The sequence below is a fragment of the Mobula birostris genome, chromosome 3 (assembly GCF_030028105.1).
Source record: "Mobula birostris isolate sMobBir1 chromosome 3, sMobBir1.hap1, whole genome shotgun sequence".
NCBI lineage: Eukaryota > Metazoa > Chordata > Chondrichthyes > Myliobatiformes > Myliobatidae > Mobula > Mobula birostris.
Genome location: NC_092372.1, coordinates 95,765,094 through 95,790,369, shown reverse-complemented (window position 1 = coordinate 95,790,369; position 25,276 = coordinate 95,765,094). Strand labels below are relative to the sequence as shown.

The window sequence follows — 25,276 nt, the reverse complement described above, 5'->3', positions numbered from 1 at the left end:
CGATACCCCAGCAGGGGGATAAAATGGGACAGGTTCGCTAAGGCAAGACACACACGAGACCCTGGAAGCGGTGCGTCTCTCACAAGTCGGTGGGAAGTTTTGGAAGGCTGGTTGCAGGACAAGGCCATAGGCGCACAGGGTGGAAAGGCATGATCGGTGGGAACCTGGTGTGTGTCCACCCTTGCCTGGGTGCTGGGTTCACCGCAGAGAAACGGAGGGGTCACGGTCGGGGACCTCAGATGACATCACAAAGGACTCGCCCGAAAGCTGACTGCGAAGGTCTGTGCGTGGAAGCCGTTTTGAATATTCATTCGTTTTGCTGTCTCTCTCCTCCCCCCCACTGTCCATCTCTCACGGCAGCGATTACTGCGAACTGAACTGAACTAAATTGAACTGAACTTTGCGTCACTCTGAAACTGGTCATTTACCCCTAGACAACGATAGAGCTTGATTAATCCTGTTATCTTAATTCTGTGTACATGTGTGTTTATCATTGCTGAACTGTTGCATTTATTATTCTTTTGATTAGAGTACTGTGTTGCTTGTTTCTTTAATAAAACTTTCTTAGTTCTAGTAATCCAGACTCCAACTGAGTGATCCATTTCTGCTGGTGTGGCAACCCAGTTACGGGGTACGTAACATAAGTGGGGTTCTCGTCCGCGATTTTGAACGCTAAATTTGGGACGGAGTAAATTGATTGGGTAAAAATTCCCGAAAGAAAGAAAAGACAAACAGCAGAAATGGAGGCTGAGGAAATTATAAAGGCGCCGACCTTGGAGGCAGTAGGGGATGCCAGGAAATCGGAATTGGTAGCTGTGGCCAAACGGTTGAATCTTGCTAAGGGGAAGTCGACAATGAGGAGAGAGGAGATATACAGAGCTATCGTAGAGCACTATGTATCTAAAGGTGTGTTTCCCCAAGGCGAGCTGGAGGTGGTGTCTATTGAAAAACCTGCTGGAGACGCAGTACAGGTGCAGCTTGAAAAACTGAGACTCGAGCACGAGTTCCGGGTACGGCAGTTGGAGCGAGAAGAGAAAGAGAGGGACAGACAGTTGGAGCGAGAAGAGAAGGAGAGAGAGTTAGAAAGGCAAGAGAAAGAGTTCGAAAGGCAGGAGAGAGAGAGAGAGAGACAGTTGGAGCGAGAGGAGAAACAGAGGGAAAGGGAATTTGAGCTGGAGAAGTTAAAGATAAGGGCAGAGCAGGGGCCCGTGCTGAACCAAGGTGGAGGGTTCCGGGCGACCCAGGAGGTTAGGCTGGTTCCCCCATTTGAGGATACCGACGTGGATCGGTACTTTCTCCGTTTCGAAAAGGTTGCTACAAGTCTGGACTGGCCGAGGGATAAGTGGGCTGTTTTGCTTCAGAGTGTACTGAAAGGGAAAGCCCAACAAGCTTACTCAGCTTTGTCCACGGAAGATGCCCAGAGGTATGAGGTGGTGAAAGAGGCCATCCTCAGGATTTATGAGTTGGTCCCGGAGGCATACCGGCAGAGGTTCCGGAATGCGAGAAAGCAGTGGGACCGCACGTATTTAGAGTTTGCCCGTGAGATGCAGATATATTGTGAGCGTTGGTGCGCCTCAAAGGGGGTAGAGGGGGATTATGACAGACTGCTACAGCTGATCCTGATTGAGCAGTTTAAAGGTTGTGTCCCTGAGGGTATGAGACCCTACCTAGATGAGAAAGAGGCAGCCACGTTAGCCGCAACTGCTAAGTTAGCGGATGAGTATGCGTTGACGCATAAAATGAAGTTTGCCCTGAGTAAAGGCTACCAGAAGGGACGTCAGGACGGCAGGGAGAGTCCACCAGAAAAGTCAGTAAGTAAGCCGGGGACTAGTGAGAAGGATAAGGTAGACCGGGAGCAGTTTGGTAGGAAGTCTCCTGGGGTCGTCTGTTATAATTGTGGGAAAGTCGGACACTTTGCGTCCAGGTGCTTTGCCCCAAAGAAGGAGACGGGAAAAGGAAAAACGGGGGTTCCAACTGGCTGTATTGAGCCGGCAAACCAACCTCCAGGAGAGGGGAGGTCGGATAAGGTTCAGGAAGGGCGGGAGAGGTTTATCTCGGCCGGATTGGTGTCGGTGAAGGAGGGGTTAAACCCAGTTCCAGTACGGATCTGGAGAGACACGGGAGCTTGTCAGTCACTGATCTTGAGGAGTGTTTTAGACTTTAGTTCAGAGACCGAGACTGGGGAGGTCAGCGTGATCAAAGGCATTGGAAAAGGGACGGAAGCCGTGCCTTTGCACCAGATACACCTACAAAGCAATTTGGTCTCTGGACTAGTCATGATCGGGGTGAGGCCCGAATTACTGATGAAAGGTGTGGAAGTCTTGCTCGGTAATGACCTCGCCGGGGGAATCGTGTTCCCAGCCGTGAGATTGACAAGTCAGCCTGCCAGCATTGAGGCCCCGGCCATGGACTCGCAGGTTTACCCCGTTTGCGCAATAACTCGACGGATGTCGAGGAAGGCTGCAAAGACTGAGATACAGCTAGCTGAGACGTTTCTGCCAGCCTTGTACGAGAAGGGGGTAGAAAGTGAAAAGAAGGAGTGTAGTGAAACAAGAGGTAGTGAGGGAGCTGAGACAGACTTAGCATTAGCCAGGAAGGAATTCGTGCAGGCGCAGGAGCGAGACGAGGGGCTGATGGTTTTGGCAGAGACAGCTCTCTCTGACACAGAATTAACAAAGGAACTAGTAGGCTATTGTGTGGAGGAGGAAGTGCAAAGGAAGAAAGAGAAACCAAGTACCGTACCTGCAGATGAGGAATGGGGGGTGGTGCAAAAGAGTTATGGGGATGAGATTTTTAACCTGGCCCACAAGGTACCCACCGGTGGACATTTTGCGGTACTGGAGGAAACAGTTGGTGGAATCATGAAAGAGGTTTACCAGCTGCACCGGAGGAAGGATGTTATTGATTATGGCCGACGCGAACTGAGACAGTCACAGGCTTTTGATATGCTAACAAACCTAGTCGGTGTTAGCGCGGAAATCAATGAAGCTAGGGGCCCCCTGATAAGAGAAAAAAAACATTTTGAAAAGATGAGTATGGTATTGACCAGATGGGAGAAGGCTATTGTTTTGGCCAGCTCTGCTGATAAGGTCTCTCCCTTAATCCCCGAACAAAGCGACTCTTTAGGAGAAGTAATTAAACGACTCGCACACGTGTGTTTGATTGTCCCGAGGCGATGCAAAGAACTGGGACGTTGGGTGGTGCTTGTTACACTAGGACAGCCTAGCGAGCACCATCCCTATAGAATGAGTAATTCAGTGACTAAAGGACTGACGAACACAGAGGTGTGTATTGGCGATGTAATACGGCTGTCTGAAGCCAGCTTGATAGTGAACTTTGAAAAAAAATGAGTTCGGCCACACGAAGGTCACTTACCTGGGAATTGTGGTGACACAGGGGCAGCTGGCAGCGATGCAAGCTAAAGTGCGGGCTATCTCTGACATCCCAACCCCGACAGACAAGAGGGCCCTCAGAAGGCTCTTGGAGATGGTGGGGTACTGTAGGAAGTTTTGCAATAACTCTGCGGTTACTACCCCTCCCCCTCCTACTAAGCCCTTGCGAGAGAAAACTAAGTCGGAATGGGACGACCCTTGTTATTGTGGTCCGGGACGAAACCCAATGAGAGGTTACATTGATCGCAATTCATCAGTGTTTTTGGCCACTATGAAGTTTGCTAAGTTGGAGCCTGGTCTAAGGGATTATTAATAACACATATAAAAGGAACAGAAAATGTGATGGCTGACTGTCTGCCAGGTGTTGACAACTTCAAATTTGCTGTATTAGCCAAATAGCTGATAAAGATGTGTATTTGTGTGTATCAGATAATGTATTCATATTTGTAATTTTTACCCTGGTAAAAATCCTTAAAGGGGGGAAGTGTGACAAGAATTCACATAGATTAAGATGTAGCTGTCCTGTGCTGGCACCAGTGGGTTCAGCAGTTGGTCTGCCACCTGTCTTCAGGAGAGAGAGAAAGAGATAAGGAAAACAATGGAGCAGCATTTGGAGATGTTAATGAAGGGACGGGAGAGAGAGTAACAGAAGGAGAGAGCTGTCAAGATCGGCTCCCCCTTGGAACCCTGAACTGTTTTGAAGTGATGGACAGGTGATACCCCAGCAGGGGGATAAAAAGGGACAGGTTCGCTAAGGCGACACACACACGACACCCGAGGTAATGAGACCCTGGAAGCGGTGCGTCTCTCACAAGTCGGTGGGAAGTTTTGGAAGGCCGGTTGCGGGACCAGGCCATAGACGCACAGGGTGGAAAGGCACGATCGGCGGGAACCTGGTGTGTGTCCACCCTTGCCTGGGTGCCGGGTTCACCGCAGAGAAACGATCGTATCTGAAAATGGAGGGGTCACGGTCGGTGACCTCAGATGACATCACAAAGGACTCGCCCGAAAGCTGACTGCGAAGGTCTGTGCGTGGAAGCTGTTTTGAATATTCATTCGTTTTGCTGTCTCTCTCCTTCCCCCCACTGTCCATCTCTCACGGCAGCGATTACTGCGAACTGAACTGAACTAAATTGAACTGAACTTTGCGTCACTCTGAAACTGGTCATTTACCCCTAGACAACGATAGAGCTTGATTAATCCTGTTATCTTAATTCTGTGCACATGTGTGTTTATCATTGCTGAACTGTTGCATTTATTATCCTTTTGATTAGAGTACTGTGTTGCTTGTTTCTTTAATAAAACTTTCTTAGTTCTAGTAATCCAGACTCCAACTGAGTGATCCATTTCTGCTGGTTTGGCAACCCAGTTACGGGGTACGTAACAAAAGTAATTCATTACCAGAGATTATTCTTACTACTTTAGTAATGAAGGACCTTTTCGTTATCAGAATAGGAATGGTATTGTTTGTTTATGTAACATTAGTCCACTTTTATATTAGTAGGTAAGGAGACTTTAAACATCTTTCTGCTCTTCCTAATATTGTCCCACGTTTGAGGGATGAGTCTTCACACTTGCAAATTACATTTTTCAAAATTAGGTAATCTGTTCAACAGTAATTATCACTAATTAGACAGCTTTAAAAACTTGCATAACCCTTGAACCTATCCTTTTAAACTGTCATTAGTGTGGAACTTGTTTACAGTATCAGCCATTTCTTGCTGAGTCTGTTGCAAAACTAATCCATGTTGTTGATGATTTCAGTGTTAAGTTCATCAGCAAAGATGTCATCAGCACAGTCAGTGTAGGAGCAGGGCATCTCTGATGGAAATCTCTAGATTGCCATATTTTTACTAACACCAGAACTTGCAGACATATTTACCTGGTATGAGTTGTCCCCAGCTTAAGAATACTTGACTTGCATGCAACCCATACATATGAGTGATATATCTGGAAGACTGGTGCAATAACTTTACCTGCTGCTGCAGGGTTGTAGACATCTGCCATGTGGGAACTTGGTTTGTGGCCACATTTTTGACTTGCTATAAATTTTCCAGTGAACTTGGTGTGTTTAAAGGGACAGCAAGGGAGAAAACCAAGTGAGTGAAATGATCAGAGTTTTGCTCTATATAGAAAGAGTCCCATAATTAAATAGTTATGACGGAACAAATATCATTTGCAGAGAACGTGAATTTGTCAGAGTTATAGAAAAGTACAGCACAGAAACAGGCCCTTCGTTCCATCTAGTCTGTGCTGAGCCATTTAAACTGTCTACTCCCATTGGCCTGCACCAGGACCATAGCCCTCCATACCCCTACCATCCGTATACGTATCCAATCTTCTCTTAAAACATTGAAATCGAGCTTGTGTGCACCACTTATGCTGGCAGCTCATTCCACACTCTCACAACCCTTTGAGTGAAGAAGCTTCCCCTCATGTTCTCCTTAAACTTCTCACCTTTCATCCTTAACCTATGACCTCTAGATGTAGCCCCACCCAACCTCAGTGGAAAAAGCCTTCTTGCATTTACCCTATCTATACCCTTTATAATTTTTATACCTCTACAAAATCTCCTCTCAGTCTTCTATGTTCTAAGGAATAAAGTCCTAACCTATTTAATCTTTCCTTATAACTCAGGTCCTCCAGTCTTGGCAACATCCTTGTAAATTTTCTCTGTACTCTTTCAATCTTATTTACATCTTTCCTGTAGGTAGATGACCAAGGCTGCACACAGTACTCCAAAGTAGGCCTTACCAATGTCTTATACAACTTAAATATACTTTAATTTATAAACAAGCATTTGTGGATGACCAGATGACCAGTTTTGTCCATTGTATTCCTGTTGCTCTTAACATACCTGTAGAATCCTTTGGGACTCTCCCTTCATCTTGTCTGCTAAGGCAACCTCATGGCTTCTTTAAGCCCTCCCCTGATTTCTTTCTTAAGTGTTCTCTTGCATTTCTTGTGCTGTATAAGCATCTTATTTGTTCCAACCTGCCTATACCTACAATGAACCTCCTTTTTCTTTCCTTAACCAGGACCTCAATATCTTGAAAATCAAGGTTCCCTACACTGCTACCTTTACCTTTTATTCTGACAGGTACAAACAAGCTTCACCCAGAAGTGCATTGAGGACGTTGTCCCCCAAAAATTGGTCAGGGTCTATCCAAACCAGAAGCCCTGGATCATCAGTTCCGTGCGTGCTGCACTCACCGCACGAGACAGAGCTTTCACCGCTGGTAACCACCAGGAGCTCAAGAAATGCAGATTCGATCTACGCAAAATTATCAAGGCCATACAGCGAAATGACCATACAGAGACAAGATCCAGACACAACTCTCCACCAACAACACATGCAGCTTATGGCAAGGTCTGCACACTATCGCACACTTCAAAGCTAAATGCAGTGATGCTCCCAATATTGCTGCCTCTCCCCCAGATGAGCTAAATCATTTTTATACTCAGCTCAATGGCGCCAACAGTGAGCTCCCAAGGAGAGCTGCTGATGCAACCTGTACCTTGGTCATCTTTGAGGCTGAAGTACGCAGGTGTTTCCAGTGAGTGGACAGCCGCAAAGCTGTGGAACCGGTCGGCATCCCAGGGTGGGCACTTAGGATGTGCGCGGCACAACTGGCTGGTGTGTTTGCAGACATTTTTAAACTCTTCCTCTCCCAGTGTAGAGTGCCCTCCTGCTTCAAAACATCCACCATTGTCCCTGTACCAAAAAAGACCAAGGTAACACGTCTGAATGCCTGGGGTCCTATCGCACGCACCTCAATAATAAGTAAATGTTTTGGGAGACTGGTCAAGGACTACATCTGCAGGTTGCTACCACCCACACTGCACCGCCTACAATTTGCCTACCGACACAACCAATCGACAGATGACACAATAGCCACAGCTCCACACACTATCTTTACACACCTGGAAAAGAGGGATGCTTATGTGAGAATGCTGTTCTTGGATTACAGTTTAGCATTCAACACCACAATTCCCCCAGGTTTGACAAGAAGCTCAGAGACTCTGGCCTTCATCCTGCCTTATGCAGCTAGATCCCGGACTTCATGTCAGATCGCCGGCAGGTGGTAAGAGTGGGCTGTCTCACCTCTGCCCCTCTGATCCTCAACATAGGAGCCCTCCAGGGCTGGGTCCTAAGCCCCCTCCTTTACTCTCTCTACACCCATGACTGTGTTGCCACCCGCAGCTCCAATCTGCTAATTAAATTTGCAGATGATACTACATTGATTGGCCTTATCTCAAATAATAATGAGGCAGCCTCAGAGAAGAAGTCATCACCCTGACACATGGGTGTCAAGAAAATAATCTCTCCTTCAGTGTTGCAAAAACAAAGGAGCTGGTTGCGAACTTCAGGAGGAACGGTGACAGGCTCACCTCTATTAACATCAATGGATCTGGGGTTGAGAGGGTGAACAGTTTTAAGTTCCTTGGTATACACATCACTGAGGACCTCACTTGGACTGTACATGCCGACTGTGTGGTGAAAAAAGTACAACAGTGCTTTCACCTCAAGACCGTTGAAGAAGTTCGGTATGCGTCCCCAAATCCTAAGGGGCACAACTGGGAGCACCCTGACTGGCTGCATCACTGCCTGGTATGGGAACTGTACTTCCCTCAATCACAGGACTCCGCAGAGAGTGGTGTGGACAGCCCAATGCATCTGTGGATGTGTACTTCCCACTATTCAGGACATTTACAGCAACAGGTGCGTAAAAAGGGCCCGAAGGATTATTGGGGACTCGAGTTACCCCAACCTCAAACTGTTCTAGCTGCTGGCATCCGGGAAACGGTACAGCAGCATAAAAGCCAGGACCAACAGGCTCCGGGACAGCTTCTTCCACCGGGCCATCAGACTGATTAATTCACGCTGACACTATTGTATTTCTGTGTTATATTGACGGTCCTGTTGTGCATACTATTTATTACAAATTACTGTAATTTGCATATTGCACATTCAGACACGTAACGTAAAGATTTGTATTCTTCATGTATGTGAAGGATGTAAGAAATAAAGTCAATTCAATTGTACTCCAAAAATTTCAGACTTTTGCCAGAAGACAGCCTCTCCTAATACACATTTGCTAGATCCTTTCTGATGCCATTAAAATTGGCCTTTCTCCAATTTAGAACCTTAACCCCTGGACCAGACATATATTTTTGCATATTTACTTTGAAACTAATGGCACTATGATCTCTTCTTTCCCAGATGTGATGATGTCTGCCAGATGCTTGATTCAGCTTTTTAGAACCATGAACCCTCAGCTGCTGCACAAGAAAGACAGGGTAAGGATTATTATAACCACTCTATGAATATACTGAGATGCTCTTCATATTATGCTGTAAATTGCATTATGGTTCTACATCTGATGTGCTGCAGAGTGACTGTAGGCTGGTAAACTTGCAGCTGCTTTTTCTCAATTCTTGGGCAGATCATCTGATTTAGTTTCCTGACAACCCAAAACATTGGTTTGGTAATGAACGTGAGTTCCTAACCAAAGTACATTTTAGTTTATGTGATCTTGTTTCTTAAAATAAAAACTGAACCATCAGATCCAAGTTGCAATTTAAAGTATAAGATGTGACAAATTCTTTTGTTTAAAAACAAACCTTGTTCTTGTGCATATTGTGTCATTCATATCGGATGCAGAGCATTCTGAAGGGAGAGGGTGAACAGACAGAAGCCTTGAGACACATTGATACCAATGACACGGGTAGAAAAAGGAGGAGGTCCTAAAGAGAGAATTCAGGGAGTTAGGTAGGAAGCTGAAAGGCAGGACCTCTAGGGTAGTAATCTCAGGATTGCTGCCTGTGCCACGTGCTAGTGAGTACAAGGATAGCATGATCAGGCATGTTAACGTGTGGCTGAGAGACTGATGTAGGGGGCAGGGATTCAGATTCGTGGATCACTGGGGTCTCTTCTGGGGGAGGTACGATCTGTACAAAAAGGATGGGTTACACCTGAACCCAAAAGGGTCCAATATCCTAGCGGCCACATTTACTAGAGCTGTTAGGGAGGGTTTAAAGTAATTTGGCAGGAGGATGGGAACCATAGTGATAAGGCTGAGGAAGGGGAAAACAGAAATAAATCAAAGATAGCGTGCAACAGAGATTATAGAAAGAACAGGCAGGAGATGAAGCTTAATCAAAGCCAGTGGCATGAGTTACAGGGCAATAGAGGCGTGGTGCAGTTAAAACAGAAAGCAACAAATACTGGACTGAAAGTGTTATATTTGAATGCACGCAGCATAAGGAATAAATTGGACGATCTTGAAATTCAGCTACATATTGGTAAACATGACATTGTGGTTATCTCTAAAACTTGGCTAAAGGATGGCTGCCATTGGGAGCTGAACACCCAAAGATATACAGTATATCGGAAAAATAGGTTAGTAGGCAGAGGGGATGGTGTGGCACTGTGTATAAGAAATAATATTAAATTATTGGAAAGAGATGACATAGGATTGGAAGGTGTAGAGTCTCTATGGGTTGAGTTAAGAAATGGCAAGGGTAAAAGGACCCTAATGGCAGTTGTATACAGGCCTCCAAACAACAGCCAGGATGTGGATTACAAATTACAGCAGGAGGTAGAAAAGGCATGTCAGAAAGGCAATGTCATGATAATCGTTGGGGATTTCAACATAAAAATGGATTAGGAAAACCAAGTCATTGCTGGACCTTAAGAGAGAGAATTTGTAGAATGTCTAAGGGATGGCTTTTTAGAACAGCCTATTGTTGAGCCCACTAGGAGATCGGCTGTGCTGGTTTGGGTGTTGTGCAATGATCCGGAGGTGATAAGACAGCTTAAGGTTAAGGAACCCTTAGGGAGCAGTGATCACAATATGATCGATTTCACATTGAAATTTGAGAGGGAAAAAATAAAATCCAATTTGTTGGTGTTTCAGTGGAATAAAGGAAATTACAATGGCATGAGAGGGGAACTGGCCGAAATTGACTAGAAAAGGACATTTGCAGGAAAAACAACAGAGCAGCAATGGCTGGAGTTTCTGTGAAAAATGATGGAAATGCAAGACAGATATATTCCAAATAAGAAGAAAATTTCGAAGGGAAGAAGGACACTATTGTGACTGACAAGTGAAGTCAGAGCCAAAGTAAAAGCAAAAGAGAGGGCATACAAGGAAGCCAGAGCTAGTGGGAAGATAGAGGATTGGGGAGCTTTTAAAAACTTGCAGAAGGAAACTAAAACACGAGAAAATCTGCAGATGCTGGAAATTCAAGCAACACACACAAAATGCTGGTGGAACGCAGCAGGCCAGGCAGCATCTATAGGAAGAAGTACAGTCGATGTTTCGGGTCGAGACCCTTCATAAGGACTAACGGAAAAAAGAGATAGCAAGAGATTTGAATGTGGGAGGAAGGAAACTAAGAAGGTCATTTGGAAGGAAAAAATGAATTATGAGAGGAAGCTGGTGACTAATATCAAAGAAGATAGTCAAAGCTTTTTTAAGCATATAAAGGGTAAAAGAGATTCGAGGGTAGATATAGGACCAATACAAAATGACACTGAAGATATTGTAATGAGCGATGCAGAGATGGCAGAGGAACTAAATGCATATTTTGCATCAGACTTCACAGTGGAAGACGTCTGAAGTATACCACACATTCAAGAGTGTCAGGGAAGTGAAGTATGTGCAGTGAAAATTACGACTGAGAAGGTGCTCAGGAAGCTTAATGGTCTGAGGGTGGATAAATCTCCTGGACCTGATGGAATGTACCCTCGGGTTCTGAAGGAAGTAGCTGGAGAGATTGCGGAGGCATTAACAGTGATCTTTCAAGAATCGTTAGATTCTGGCATCGTACCAGATGACTGAAAAATTGCAAATGTTACTCTGCTATTTAAGAAGGGTGGGAGGCAGCGGAAGGGAAGCTATAGACCTGTTAGCCTGACATCAGTGGTTGGGAAGTTGCTGGAATCGATTGTTAGTGATGAGATTATGAAGTACCTGGAGGCACATGACAAGATAGGACAAAGCCAGCATGGTTTCCTGAAAGGAAAATCCTGCCTGACAAACCTGAACTTCTTTGAGGAAATTACAAGCTGAGTAGACTAAGTAGACCGGTGTCATTGACCTCCCACATCATGAAGACCCTGGAGAGACTTGTTCTGGAGCTGCTCCGGCCTATGGTCAGGCCACACTTAGATCCACTCCAGTTCGCCTACCAGCCCCAACTAGGAGTTGAGGATGCCATCATCTACCTGCTGAACCGTGACTACACCCACCTGGACAAGCCAACGAGCACGGTGAGGGTCATGTTTTTTGACTTCTCCAGTGCGTTCAACACTATCCACCCTGCTCTGCTGGGGGAGAAGCTGACAGCGATGCAGGTGGATGCTTTCCTGGTGTCATGGATTCTTGATTACCTGACTGGCAGACCACAGTACGTGTGCTTGCAACACTGTGTGTCCGACAGAGTGATCAGCAGCACTGGGGCTCCACAGGGGACTGTCTTGTCTCCCTTTCTCTTCACCATTTACACCTCGGACTTCAACTACTGCACAGTCTTGTCATCTTCAGAAGTTTTCGGATGACTCTGCCATAGTTGGATGCATCAGCAAGGGAGATGAGGTTGAGTACAGGGCTACGGTAGGAAACTTTGTCACATGGTGTGAGCAGAATTATCTGCAGCTTAATGTGAAAAAGACTAAGGAGCTAGTGGTAGATCTGAGGAGAGCTTAGGTACCGGTGACCCCTGTTTTCATCCAGGGGGTCAGTGTGGACATGGTGGAGGATTACAAATACCTGGGAGTACGAATTGACAATAAACTGGACTGGTCAAAGAACACTGAGGCTGTCTACAAGAAGGGTCAGAGCCGTCTCTATTTCTTGAGGAGACTGATGTCCTTTAGCATCTGCCGGACGATGCTGAGGATGTTCTACGAGTCTGTGGTGGCCAGTGCTATCATGTTTGCTGTTGTGTGCTGGGGCAGCAGGCTGAGGGTAGCAGACACCAACAGAATCAACAAACTCATTCGTAAGGCCAGTGATGTTGTGGGGATGGAACTGGACTCTTTGACGGTGGTGTCTGAAAAGAGGATGCTGTCTAAGTTGCATGCCATCTTGGTCAATGTCTCCCATCCACTGCATAATGTACTGGGTGGGGACAGGAGTACATTCAGCCAGAGACTCATACCACCGAGATGCAACACAGAGCGTCATAGGAAGTCATTCCTGCCTGTGGCCATCAAACTTTACAACTCCTCCCTTGGAGGGTCAGACGCCCTGAGCCGATAGGCTGGCCCTGGACTTATTTCATAGTTTACTGGCATAATTTACATATTACTATTTAACTATTTATTACTATTTTCTGTTACTATTTATTTATTATTTCTATGACTATTACTATTTACTAATAGTAATATTACTATTACTATTTCTATTACTATTTATTATTTATGGTGCAACTGTAACGAAAACCAGTTTCCCCCGGGATCAATAAAGTATGACTATGACTATGACAAAGGAGATGCAGTAGACATGGATTTTCAGAAGGCCTTTGACAAAGTGCCGCACATGAGGCTGCTTAGCAAGATAAGAGCCCATGGAATCGCAGGGAAGTTACTAGCGTGGGTGGAGCATTGGCTGGTTGGCAGAAAACAGAGAGTGGGAATAAAGGGATCCTATGTCGGCTGGCTGCTGGTTACCAGTGGAGTTCCACAGGGGTCAGTGTTGAGACTGCTGCTTTTTACGATGTACGTCAGTGATTTGGACTACAGTATTAATGAATTTGTGGCTAAATTTGCCGATGATACAAAGATAGGTGGAGGAGTGGGTAGTGTTGAGGAAACAAAGAACCTGCAGAGAGACCTAGATAGTTAAGGGGAATGGGCAAAGAAGTGGCAAATGAAATACAATGTTGGTCATGTATGGTCATGCACTTCAGTGGAAGAAATAAGCGGGCAGACTATTATTTGGATGGGGAGGTAATTCAAAATTCAGAGGTGCAAAGGAGCTTGGGAGTCCTTGTGCAAGATACCCTAAAGGTTAACCTCCAGGTTGAGTCAGTGGTGGTGAAGGCGAGTGCAATGTTGGTATTCATTTCTAGGGGTATAGAATATAAGAGCAGGGATGTGATTTTGAGGCTCTATAAGGCACTCATGAGACCACATGGAGTACTGTGTGCAGTTTTGGGCTCCTTAAGAAAGGATGTACTAACATTCGAGAAGGTTCAGAGAAGATTCACGAGATTGATTCCAGGAATGATAGGGTTACTGTATGAGGAACATTTGGCAGCTCTTGGGCTGTATTCCCTGTAGTTCAGGAGAATGAAGGGGGATCTCATAGAAACATTCCGTATGTTAAAAGGCCTGAACAGATTAGATATGGCATAGTTATTTCCCGTGGTAGGGGATTCTAGGATGAGAGGGCATGACTTCAGGATTGAAGGATGTCCTTATAGAACTGAGATGCGGAGAAATTACTTTAGTCAGAGGGTGGTAAATCTGTGGAACTTGTTGCCATGAGCGCCTGTGGAAGCCAAGTCATTGGGTGCATTGAAGGCAGAGATGGATAGGTTCTTGATTAGCCAGGGCATCAAAGGGTGTGAGGTGAAAGCAGGGGAGTGGGGATGTCTGGAAGAATTGGATCAGCCCATGATTGATTGGCGGAGCAGACTCAATGGCCGAATGGCCTAGTTCTGCTCCTATATCTTATGGTCTTACCCCTGTTCAAAGAATTCTTTCTCCTGAGGAAAGAATGCAGATGTTTGTAGCACCAATTTCAGTAAGTGGAGGAGTAGACTTTGAACTGTTCAGAGTCTTAATGCTTAAGTCTCTCCAGTATTGAGTAGCTTAAGGAAAGTTTGTTTGAAGTGGTTTCCAAACTGAAGGTGGATTTTTTGCAATAGGGTAAACCAACAGAAGCCTCAAAAGAAGCCAGATGCCATGAATATGGGGAATTGGATTCTAAAGACTACATCCCAGGAGCAGAAGTGCTGGAAGAGGAAGGTGAAGAGGATAATGGTGAGTCTCCATAATTGCTTGATTATCATTTAAGAAGTCACGTGCAATAGAAGCCACGGTCATCAAGTTCCATTTACATAGGAACTTTGAATGAAGAAGAGTTCCAGTTTTTTAAAAAAAAAAGGCAAATGTAGACCATGGGGGAGCAGATGAGGGTAACCAAACATTTGGAAGAGGTAAGATAATGAGAGCATCTTAACTAAGAAAGTTAGTGAAGTGCAATGGGTAGAATATAGTTGAGGACGTGAATTGACCCCAGAAAATCAATAATTAGGTTAAACTGTAGGTTTTCACAAAGAGAACAACGTGAGGCATTTTATGTTTAAGAAAAGCCATATCAACTCATCTATTGTACTGCAAAAACTGACCACGAAGCGTGGTAACAGAATTTCACGTAACTACGTCATCACGTCAGACCAGCCTCTTAAAGCAAAACCCCAACTCAATGTCAATGGTTGTAAATTATGTACGTTTACACCAATTACATGACACTACACAGAACCCCCACCCCCAGAATTCACTAAAACCGGCATTGTGAGCTTGTCTGGAGCTTGGACTAACCGCACAGCTCCGGTCCTGTGTTCCACGGGCGGAGGAACAGCAGGTGCCTCTGGCTTGTCCACGGTCATAGTCATGTTGTGGCGGTAGGGGTATGGTAGCAGAATCCTCCAAATCTCTGTGGGCTGGTTTAAGGTGATCTACCAAAACACATTCAGGTTTAACTCTCTTATCTATGATAAAAGTCTGTTCTCTCCCATTGCAAAATGCAGAATGGGCCAGTGTAAGAGGGCCTAAGGGATTACTAATGTGCATCATGGTGGACAATAAACCAACGAGGTGGAATGTAGATCACAGGAACCGGAGAGTGCTGTACACCATTATGGAAGGCAGGAATAGGTGCAAAGGAACTGAATTTACTGAGGAGGGTGGAACGCTGTTGAGAGGCTGACCAGGCGCTCGTGGCATCAGGAATAAAATCACCTGGCACTCGTAACGGCTGCCCGTATACCAATTCTGTTGCAGAGGACTGCAGGTCCTCTTTTGGAGCTGCTGTAAGCCCCAGCAGGACCCTTGGGAGGCAGTCAGAATGGATGCCAAACCGACCAACACAAGTGCTGATGAATGCCCGAGCCACGTCAGCGGTGCTAGAGGGATGGCCCTGGCCATCGGTGGTACGGTCCATCATTGTAAGGAGGTGCATGAAACTGTGGGAGGGTGGAAGAGGACCGACAAGGTGGTGTTTGGACATGACGGTTAATTTTTGCTTGCTGACACTCCACACAGGCTGCAGTTTCTAAGGCCGTGCCACACAAACTTTAGTACAGTCAGTTTCTATGAGGCCTTCCACTCGGATGCGATAGTTAAAACATTGTGGGCACGATGTGGCGAGGACGACCATTTGAGACTTCGCACGGGACAGAAACCCCAGCTTCCCTAAACATTAAGTCAGCCAACAGTGACTACAGTTCGGTAAGTCTGGACTTCTAGGTTAGTAGCTTGTTGGCTGCCATGCTGACGTACTCACCCCCTATATGTATGCCCTCAGTGGCTGGCCGTGAGAGGCAATCAGCCACAGCATTGAGTCAACACTGAGCCATGTCATCGGCAGAAATTCTGTGCTGACTCAGCAATATTTGGGTGTATAAAGGGAGGACAGGAGGATGAATTCAGGGCCCCGGTGGAGGACTTTGTCAAATGGTGCAAGCTGCTCCGCATCAGTAAGCCAAAGGAGATGGTGATGGAGTTTAGGAAGACTAAGCCAGCACTGCTCCCTGTTACTATTGATGGTGAGGACATGGTTGCAGTGAGGCCCTACAAGTACCTGGGGGTGCACCTGGATGACAGACTTTAGTGGAGCACCAGCACAGTAGAGTTGCCTCTACATCCTGAGGAGACCGAACCTTTGGAGTGTTCATGCTCTCCTTCACATGTTCTACCAGTCTGTTGTCACCAGTACAGTCTTCTAGGTGGTGGTGTGCTGGGGCAAAGGCACCAACAATGGTGATGCCAACAGGCTCAATAAACTGATTAGAAAGGCTGGCTCTGTTGTAGGCGTCGAGCTGAACACACTGGAGGTTGTGGTAGAATAAAGGACCCCATAGAAAATCCTGGCAATTCTGGACAGTGTTTCTCGCCCTCTGCATGCCACCTTAGCTGAACAAAAGAGCACTTTTAGGAATAGACTAAGACAACTGTGCTGCTTCAAAGAGCGCTGCGTGAGGTCATTCTTACCCTCGGAAATTAAGCTCTATAATGAGTCAATCTATAGCCGGGGAAGTGATGGCCCCCTCCTGTTAGATTGTTTGTAGTAACTTTTTCTTTCTATTCTTTTTATTCTTTCTACTTCTATTCTAATATTTGTATATCTATGCACTTATAATGCTACTGTGACATTATAATTTCCTTTAGGATCAATGAAGTGTCTATCTATTACTTTTCCCCCTTGATATGTTGCATATCAGTTGTGAACTCTGATATGTAGGCCAGGTGGCATTGTTGCCATGCAGACCAAGGGTCTGATGTTTCAGCCGTCACGTGTACGAGGGGTTTGTGGTCAGTGAATGCTATGAAAGAGCGACCCTCTAGAAGGAAACAAAAATGACGGACAGCCAGATAGAGGTTGAGAGGCTAACGGTTGAACATGCTGTACTTTCTTTGAGGGGGGGACAGAGCTACCAAATGAAGAAGGCGAGTGGCTGCCACACACCTCCAACCTACTGTTTGTGCTCAGCACCCACTGCATAGTCCGAAGCTTCAGTAGTAATGGCTATAGATGTGTTGGGGAGTGGGTGCACCAGAAGGTTTGAGTTGGAAAGAGCTCATTTGGTATCATCAAATGCCCTGGTCACGTCTACTGACCAGTCAAGCATTTGATTAGAGTATTACCTTTAAGCGCACTATACAGGGGAGCATAAGTCCAGCAGCTCAGAGAATGAAGCGGTGATAGAAATTCACCATGCCTAAAAACTTCTGTAGCTTTAGTAGTGCGGGGCGGCTGGATATCCATAATAGCGACTACTTTTGATGAGAGGGGTTTCACGCCTTCTGCGGAGATGCAAACTCCAAGAAGATCAGTTGTTGACAGCCCAAACTGGCATATAGCAGAGTTGATAATCAACCTGCATTGGGTTAAATGTTCAAAAAGTGTGCAGAGATGTTGTGTGTTGTGGTTTGGATGCACCAGCAACAAGTATGTTATCCAGGTACACAGAAAGAAAATCTAAGTCTTTTAGTAGAGTCCATCAGCTGTTGGAAAGTTTGTGCTGCATTTTTCAGCACAAACGGCACAGGCAGAAACGCAGAGGCCAAATGGGAATCACAGCCATTTTGGGAATCTCCTCCGAGCACACGGTCACCTGATGGTAGCCCAAAATACAGTCGACTTTGGAAAAAATTAACTTTCCGGCTGAGTGTGCTGAAAAATCTTGGATGTGTGAGATCAGGTAATGATCAGGGTGGTGACCTTGTTCAGGTGTCAGTAATCGCCACATGGACGGCAACCACCATCAGTCTTGGGGACCATATGGAGGGGCGAAGCCCAGGGGTTACTCAACCAGTGTACAATGCCAAGACTTTGTGTATTGGCAAACTCAGCTTTCGTGGTTGCCAGCTTTTCTGGGACCAGTCTATGTGCACGGGCATTGACTGGCGGGCCAGTTGTTGAAATGTGGATCATGACCCCATGTTTTGAGACTGTCATGGAGAACGTGGGCTTGGTGAGGTTTGGGAATTCGCCCAGCAGTCAAGTAAATTCACATGCGGTGATGTATGTGCTTGACAAGAGTCGTCTTGGGGAACATACTGGGTGAGCAGGGTATCAACCCAGGGTCCTTGACATCCACAAGCCAGCAGTGCTTAAAGATCGACTAACTGTCCTTGGGCACACAGGCAATCTGCACTTAGCAGATGTCTAGCCACGTTAGCCAGGACAAAGCCCCATGTGTAACGTCGCCTCTGCAGCAGAGTGTCACCCATTGCGTTCCGTAAGTCTGGATCCTGCTGCCATTGGCGGCATCCAGCGAAGTTTTGTTGCTCTTTACCTTCTCATCAATAGGCGATGCTGGCAGCACACTCACTTGAACACCTGTGTCACACAGCAAGCATTGCCCTGAAAGGATGTCCATAATGAACTGTATTAGACGTCCCTGGCAGCTGGAGCCCACGGTGATCACAGACCTCTGATGTCCCGATGTGCTGGCACTATCGAAGCTGCAAGGGTGGCTGCACTTCCTAGCGATTGTACCAAAGCGAGCGTGGTAAAAAGAGACTCTAGTTCTGTTTCACAGCATTAGTTAGTAGTCTTTCGCATGTAACCGGCACTTTGCTCCCAAAACTCTGGCAGTTTCAATGCGACTGCCTTGGCTGACGTGTTCAATAATTCTGGAATCGTCTTAGAGCATCGGGGTCATCAATGTAGGTTTTTGCAAATAAAACAATGTGAGGCATTTTATGTTTAAGAAAAACCATTACAACTCACTTATTGTAGTCCAAAAACTGAACACAAAGTATGGTAACAGAACTCCACGTAATTACATCATCATCAGACCAGCCTCTTAAAGTGAACCCCAACTCAATGTCAATGGTTGTGGTTTACAGTATGTACATTTCCACCAATTTTATTACCCGACACAATGAATGTGACACAATGAATGTTGCCATGTGATAATTAGCATTGGTTAAATAAGAGTTGCATCAAGCCAAGGAAGTAATTGAGTTGAACAGTGAAGAAAAGATAGAGCTGCATACAGTGCATTCAGCTGTGTCAAAGGCTACAGAGAGAATGTATCCTGCTCAAGGTTCTCGGCCTGAAATGTCAACAGTACTCTTTTCCATAGATGCTGTCTGGCCTGCTGAGTTCCTCCAGCGTTTTGTGTGTGTTACTTCGATTTCCAGCAACTACAGATTTTCTCTTGTTTGAGAGAGAGTGCACCAGTCAGATGTGATGTTATTTCTGTTTTTTTTTTTGGCAAGGAGAAAGCCTGATGGGAGAATATAGGTCATGCAGTTGCAGCAATGATGTGGAAATCTGAGACCATATGCTCAAGAATTTTATACGTGTGTTAGGATTTTTTTGGTATGGGGTATGGCAACAGTAGTTTTGAAATTGCATGCAATCATTAGGTTAGGAAGGAAGAACAATTGTCGGCAGTAGGAACAATTGAGCACGGACAAGAGCTTCGAGAAGTGAATAATGGGTGCATTTTCAGGAAAGAAGGGATCCTGCATCAAAATGACAGGAAGAAGAGGGAGAACTGGGTTTGACCATGGTGAGCCTCTCAATTGTCATTGGAGCTGCAGGCACTGGAGAGAAGTTTTAGACAAAGTTAGTTCAGAGAAGTATCTGAAGATTATTTTTGTTCTCCAGAATAATCCCAGAGCAGTGGATAGTTTTGAAAGAAAGAACATAGAATTGCCAAACTGGGTAACAGCTTGTACCCTCAAGCTATGAGACTATTGAATACCCTACCACCACTGAGGTCTCATTACTAGGACAATAAACAGCTCGCAAAAATTCTCAGGCACATATATATATCTAGAATGCTTAAGACTGTAGTAATTCTATGTATTACACTGTATTGCTGCTGCAAAAAAAAACTCATAATGTACTTTTGTATGTGAGTGATGATAAACCTGATTTTGATATAGGTCTCTATTGTGGGCTGACATTGGGAAGGGGGCAGGGAGAGGGAAATTGTGGTTGGGGAAAGGGAGAGGGAGCAAGAAGCCCCAGAGAAACATTCTCATTAAACCAATTGTTTGGAACCAAATGACCTTGCATGGTGTCTGCACCTGCGCCAAACCCTGCCACTACAACTCCTTCTCTGCCACCAATCCCACACGCCTCCTGTGGTGCTCCACCCTCACCATTCCCAACATCCTTTGCTCCCGCCAGATTTACATACTTGCTCCCTGCTCCATGTACTTGACAAATACAGTACTGGGTAAAAAACTTAGACCCTCTTGCTATATTTACGTGCCTGAGACCTTTGCATAGTACTGTCCAGTACAGTCAGATGACAATAAACTTGAACGAGGAAGTGAGGAAGTGACACTCCAAGTTTAAATATATGTGATTTCAGAATACATTTTTTACACAGCCATTATCTGGGGAGGAGTGACCTCTTGTGGAAATGTACAGTGCAACTATGATTTCTGTGTAGCAGTGCGCATGTGAAGCAAACTGTGGTTTGTGAGGAATGAAAGAGCAGCAAGTTATGTTGAAAGATGAAGATAATACTCTGGGGAGTAAAGCTTGTATGCTCTTTACGAGAACCAACCAATCTTGTGTGATGGGGAGAGGATTGATGGGAATAGATGGTTATGATTAAATGGCAGTGAGTTGGAGAGGAGTGGAGATCATGGAGTCTGTGTCTGTTTCCTCATGTGGTCAAGCTTCCTGATTTTTCCCGTAATAAATACTGTTTTTACTTGGACCATGTGTTCTATTATGATTTCTGGTCAATGTTATCTTTCAGTGCCATAAATGTTCATCTCCATTCTTAACACCCCCAAGAAAAACCAAACCCTTCCAATTGATCAGCTGTGCCGTGCATTAATAAAGAGGATGCTTTATTTTAGCCATTTTACTTCATTGCTGGAACTTTCTTTACAATTGATGTGTTGCCAGTGGTAGCCTTGTCAATTAAGATGTGAAACATCTGCTAATTCCAGATGGATGGGAGAGTACGAGTATCGATGAGGATGAAGATGATGAAGGTTGGATTGATGTTCATCATTCTTCAGATGAAGAACAGCAGAAAGAGTTGGTAAGTCTGAAGCTTTCCTCATTAACATATTTGGTATTTGGAATCAACGATGTGGCATTGGAGCATTTTTAAATTTAATGTTTATTAATAGCAGAGACTACTATTACCCTTCCCCATGTACCCTTGGGGATATGGTGCTGTTCCTTGGTCTTGATGGAACCTTTGCTGTCTGAAGAGCAGAGATGCTGCCACAGCAGCCAGTTTTGCTTTTGAACCAGTATCTTGCTGGGTCATGCCTGCAGGGAGCTAACAGTGGACACACTGGTGTGGACGTGGAGTCACAGAAAGTCCAGACTAGAGGAAGACAAAAGATTTCCCCCTGGAACCAGTAATTAGTGAGCCATCAATGACTGGCACTTTTTCTTTGAAGAGGTATTGTGATTCTTGTGAAGGTTTGGCATTGTAACCAAGCAATGCCCACATCTGGTGAATTCCCAAGTTTATATTTGGGTTGGGGTTTCCACATGAAATCACTGTAATAACGAAGTAGTCTGTCAGCATCTGCCCACCACCACACTCCCTTGCCGCAAAATGTTCTCTAAACACGCTCTGCTGTGCAAATTTTTTTTACATTTCTATTTCCCTCTTCCCCCAACTTGTGAGTTATTCATATGTTTTCAGCATTTTCTGGTGATGTATATCTATCAGGTTTAAAATATGCCTGTGATACCATGTTCAATATATAATGGGACATCCAGTCTGTTCCAGTGAGATTTTGGTCACTGACAAAATAATAAAGGCAGAAACGCCAGAGGTAAGAAAGAGTTTCCCTATGCCAAAAAAACCACAAAAATGTATGAAAACAAATTCAGAAAATTAATATGAGCAAAGGAACAAAGTGCTATAGGAAATGTCAAGGGTGAAGACAAGTCCATTGCCTCATGGATCTATGGCTGCCAAGGGAAAATCTGCCATGTTGTCTAACATGCCACTTCTCCCACAGCAATGTGTCTGATTGTTCACAGTCTGCTTATGTGGCTCAAGCCTTGAACAAAATTTAAAAGAGTGTGCAGAGACCATAGGAATTGTAAATTATAATGAAACGACTTAGTAGTTAAAACTATCATTGGTAGGTTGCTCACATCATTAGGAAGTAAAGCAAAATAATTTTGTTTTAAATTATGAGGAATTAGTAAAGGTTAGTACAAAGATGTTCATGACAAACCAGAATTGTAAACACAGGTATAACTACTACTTACAAGAGTAAGGGTATATTGGTGTTTATTACAAAGGGGTTGAGCATAATATTAGTTTTACTGGAATGATGGGTTATCTGACTTCTGGATATACTTGTCATTGATTCAGTGTGGTATAGATACATTAGTGCAGTGGTCCCCAACCACTGGGCCGCAGAGCATGCGCTACCGGGCCGCGAGGAAGCGATATGATTTGGCGATATGAGTCAGCTGCACCTTTCCTCATTCCCTGTCACGGCCACTGATCAGCCATTATGCACGCGAGGTCATGACCCGCGCGTCATCCATGTCAGGGTGGGAAGGAGATCAACTCCTCGAGCTTGCAAATGACGACGGGCTGAAAAATATGTTTGACATAACATCTCTGTCGGCATTTTGGATCAAAGTCAGGGCTAAGTATCCTGAGATAGCCACGAAAGCACTGAAAACATTGCTTCCATTTCCAACATTTTTCTGTGAAGCGGAGTTTTCTGCAGTGACTGCAACGGAAACTAAACTGTGGAATAGACTGAACATCAGGAACCCCCTTCGAGCATCGCTGTCTCCAATCACCCCTCGATAGGACGGTGTTGTTTGCAGGGAAACAAACCCAGGGCTCCCACTGATTCAGCGATATTGGTGTGTTGCAATGATTTTATATATTCATACGGGGAAAATATGTGCTGTGCATTTAATATCCAAATGTTACTGAAAATGTTATGATGCTATTGACTTATGAGTGACCTATATAACCTTATAACAATTACAGCACGGAAACAGGCCATCTCTCCCCTTCTAGTCCGTGACGAACGCTACTCTCACCTCGTCCCGCCGACCTGCACTCAGCCCATAACCCTCCATTCCTTTCCTGTCCATATACTTATCCAATTTTTCTGTAAATGATCATATCGAACCTGCTTCTACCACTTCTACTGAAAGTTCGTTCAACACTTACTTCAATTGACTTATCATTATATCCACGCGAGGAAAATATGCGCTCTGTGTTTAATATTAAATTCGTTACATAAACCCTTTTAGAAACAAAATTGAGTGTATTACCCACTTATCACCTATATTCTGGTAGTGATTAACACCCACCCCCACGAACAGAATTGCCAAAAAGGATTTGTTTGGTGGGGGGGGGGGGGGGGAATTGGCAGGTCATGGCGCGCATGCGCATTGGTGCCTGCGCAAGGCTTCATGGTCATTGTAGTCTTTTGGGTAAACAATGTATTTGACTCTACTCTTGTCCGTTGGCAACCCTACCCACCTCTCCCCCCGCCCCCCCCCCCCCAGTTGGCCAGTCCACAAGAATATAGTCAATATTAAACTGGTCCGCAGTGCAAAAAAGGTTGGGGACCCCTGCATTAGTGGAATCCTTGTATGAGAGGATTACACTGTGAGAACAAGTAACATTGGTGGATACTTACTGGAGACAGGGAAAGTGAAAATGATCTCACTGAGACAGATCATTCTGGGAGAGATTGATGGTGAGAAGATGGTTCCCCTAGCTGGTGTGTTGAAAATGATAACATGGATGTTATGTTGTTATGAGCACGTGGCCAAGTGGTTAAGGCATTGGACTAGCTACCTGAAGGTCGTGAGTTCAAGCCCCAGCCGAGGCAACGTGTTGTGTCCTTGAGCAAGGCACTTAATCACACAGTGCTCTGCGACGATACTGGTGCCAAGCTGTATCGGTCCTAATGCCCTTCCCTTGGACAACATCGGTGTCGTGGAGAGGGGAGACTTGCAGCATGGGCAACTGCAGGTCTTCCATACAACCTTGCCCACGCCTGCGCCCTGGAGCAGACGCAGATCCATGGTCTCGCAAGACAACGGATGTCTTTATATATGTTGCAACTAAACTGTTGGTGAGACTCCATTTGGAATATTGTTTTCAGTTTAGTCACCCAGCTGTAGGAAAGATGCCATTAAGCTGGAAAAAGTGCAGATGACATGTACAAGGATGTTGCCGGGACTTGAGAGACTGAGGCATGCAGAGAGATTCAGAAGGATGGAACTCTTTTCACTGAAGAGTGATTTGTAACATATGTACCATACTTATAAAAGTATTCCTTCCCTCCTTCCTCCCCGCCCCCCCCCGGGAAGATTTTGTGTTTTATTTTATAACAATGAAACACAGTGGCTTTAATTTGGCTTTTTTGACACTGATCAACAGAAAAAGACTCTTTTATGTCAAAATGAAAACCGATCTCTAGAAAGTGATCTAAATTAGTTACAAATATAAAACACAAAATCATTGATTGCGCAGGTACTCACCCCCTTTATTATGACACACCAGATCATCACTGGTGCAGCCAATTGGTTTTAGAAGTCACATGGTTAGTTAAATACAGATCACCTTTGTGCAGTCAAGGTGTTTCAATCGATGGTAGTAAAAGTACACCTGTATCTGGGAGGTCCAACTGCTGGTGAGTCAGTATCCTGGCAAAAACTACACCATGAAGACAGAAGAACACTCCAGGCAACTCCGGGAAAAGCTTGTTGAAAAGCACCAGTCAGGAGATGGATACAAGAACATTTCCAAGTCACTGAATATCCCTTGGAGTACAGTTAAGTCAATCATCAAAAAATGGAAGGAATATGGCACAGCTGTAAGTCTGCTTAGAGCAGGCCGTCCTCAAAAACTAAGTGACCACACAAGAAGGGGACTAGTGAGGGAGGCCACCAAGAGACCCATGACAACTCTGGAGGAGTTACAAGCTTCAGTGGCTGAGATGGGAGAGACTGCACATACAGCTGTTCCCCGGGTGCTTCACCAGTCACAGCTTTATGGGACAGTGGCAAAGAGAAAGCCACTGTTGCAAAAAAAAACGCACAAGAAAACTTCGCGACCTGGAAGTTGGGAACCACTGAGCTAGAGTTTGCCAGAAGCATGTGAGAGACTCTGAAGTCATCTGGAAGAAGGTGCTATGGTTTGATGAA

General features: G+C 45.1%; 1 protein-coding gene across 1 annotated transcript in view; it reads left to right on the top strand.

The window, feature by feature from the left end:
* Positions 1-25,276, top strand: part of sdad1 (SDA1 domain containing 1) — a 71,617-nt gene that overhangs the window by 33,425 nt on the left and 12,916 nt on the right. Inside the window, exons 16-18 of the mRNA XM_072253102.1 lie at positions 8,617-8,693; positions 14,274-14,388; positions 21,061-21,155. Of these exons, the coding sequence (XP_072109203.1) occupies positions 8,617-8,693; positions 14,274-14,388; positions 21,061-21,155 (287 nt within the window). The remainder of the gene's footprint in view (positions 1-8,616; positions 8,694-14,273; positions 14,389-21,060; positions 21,156-25,276) is intronic.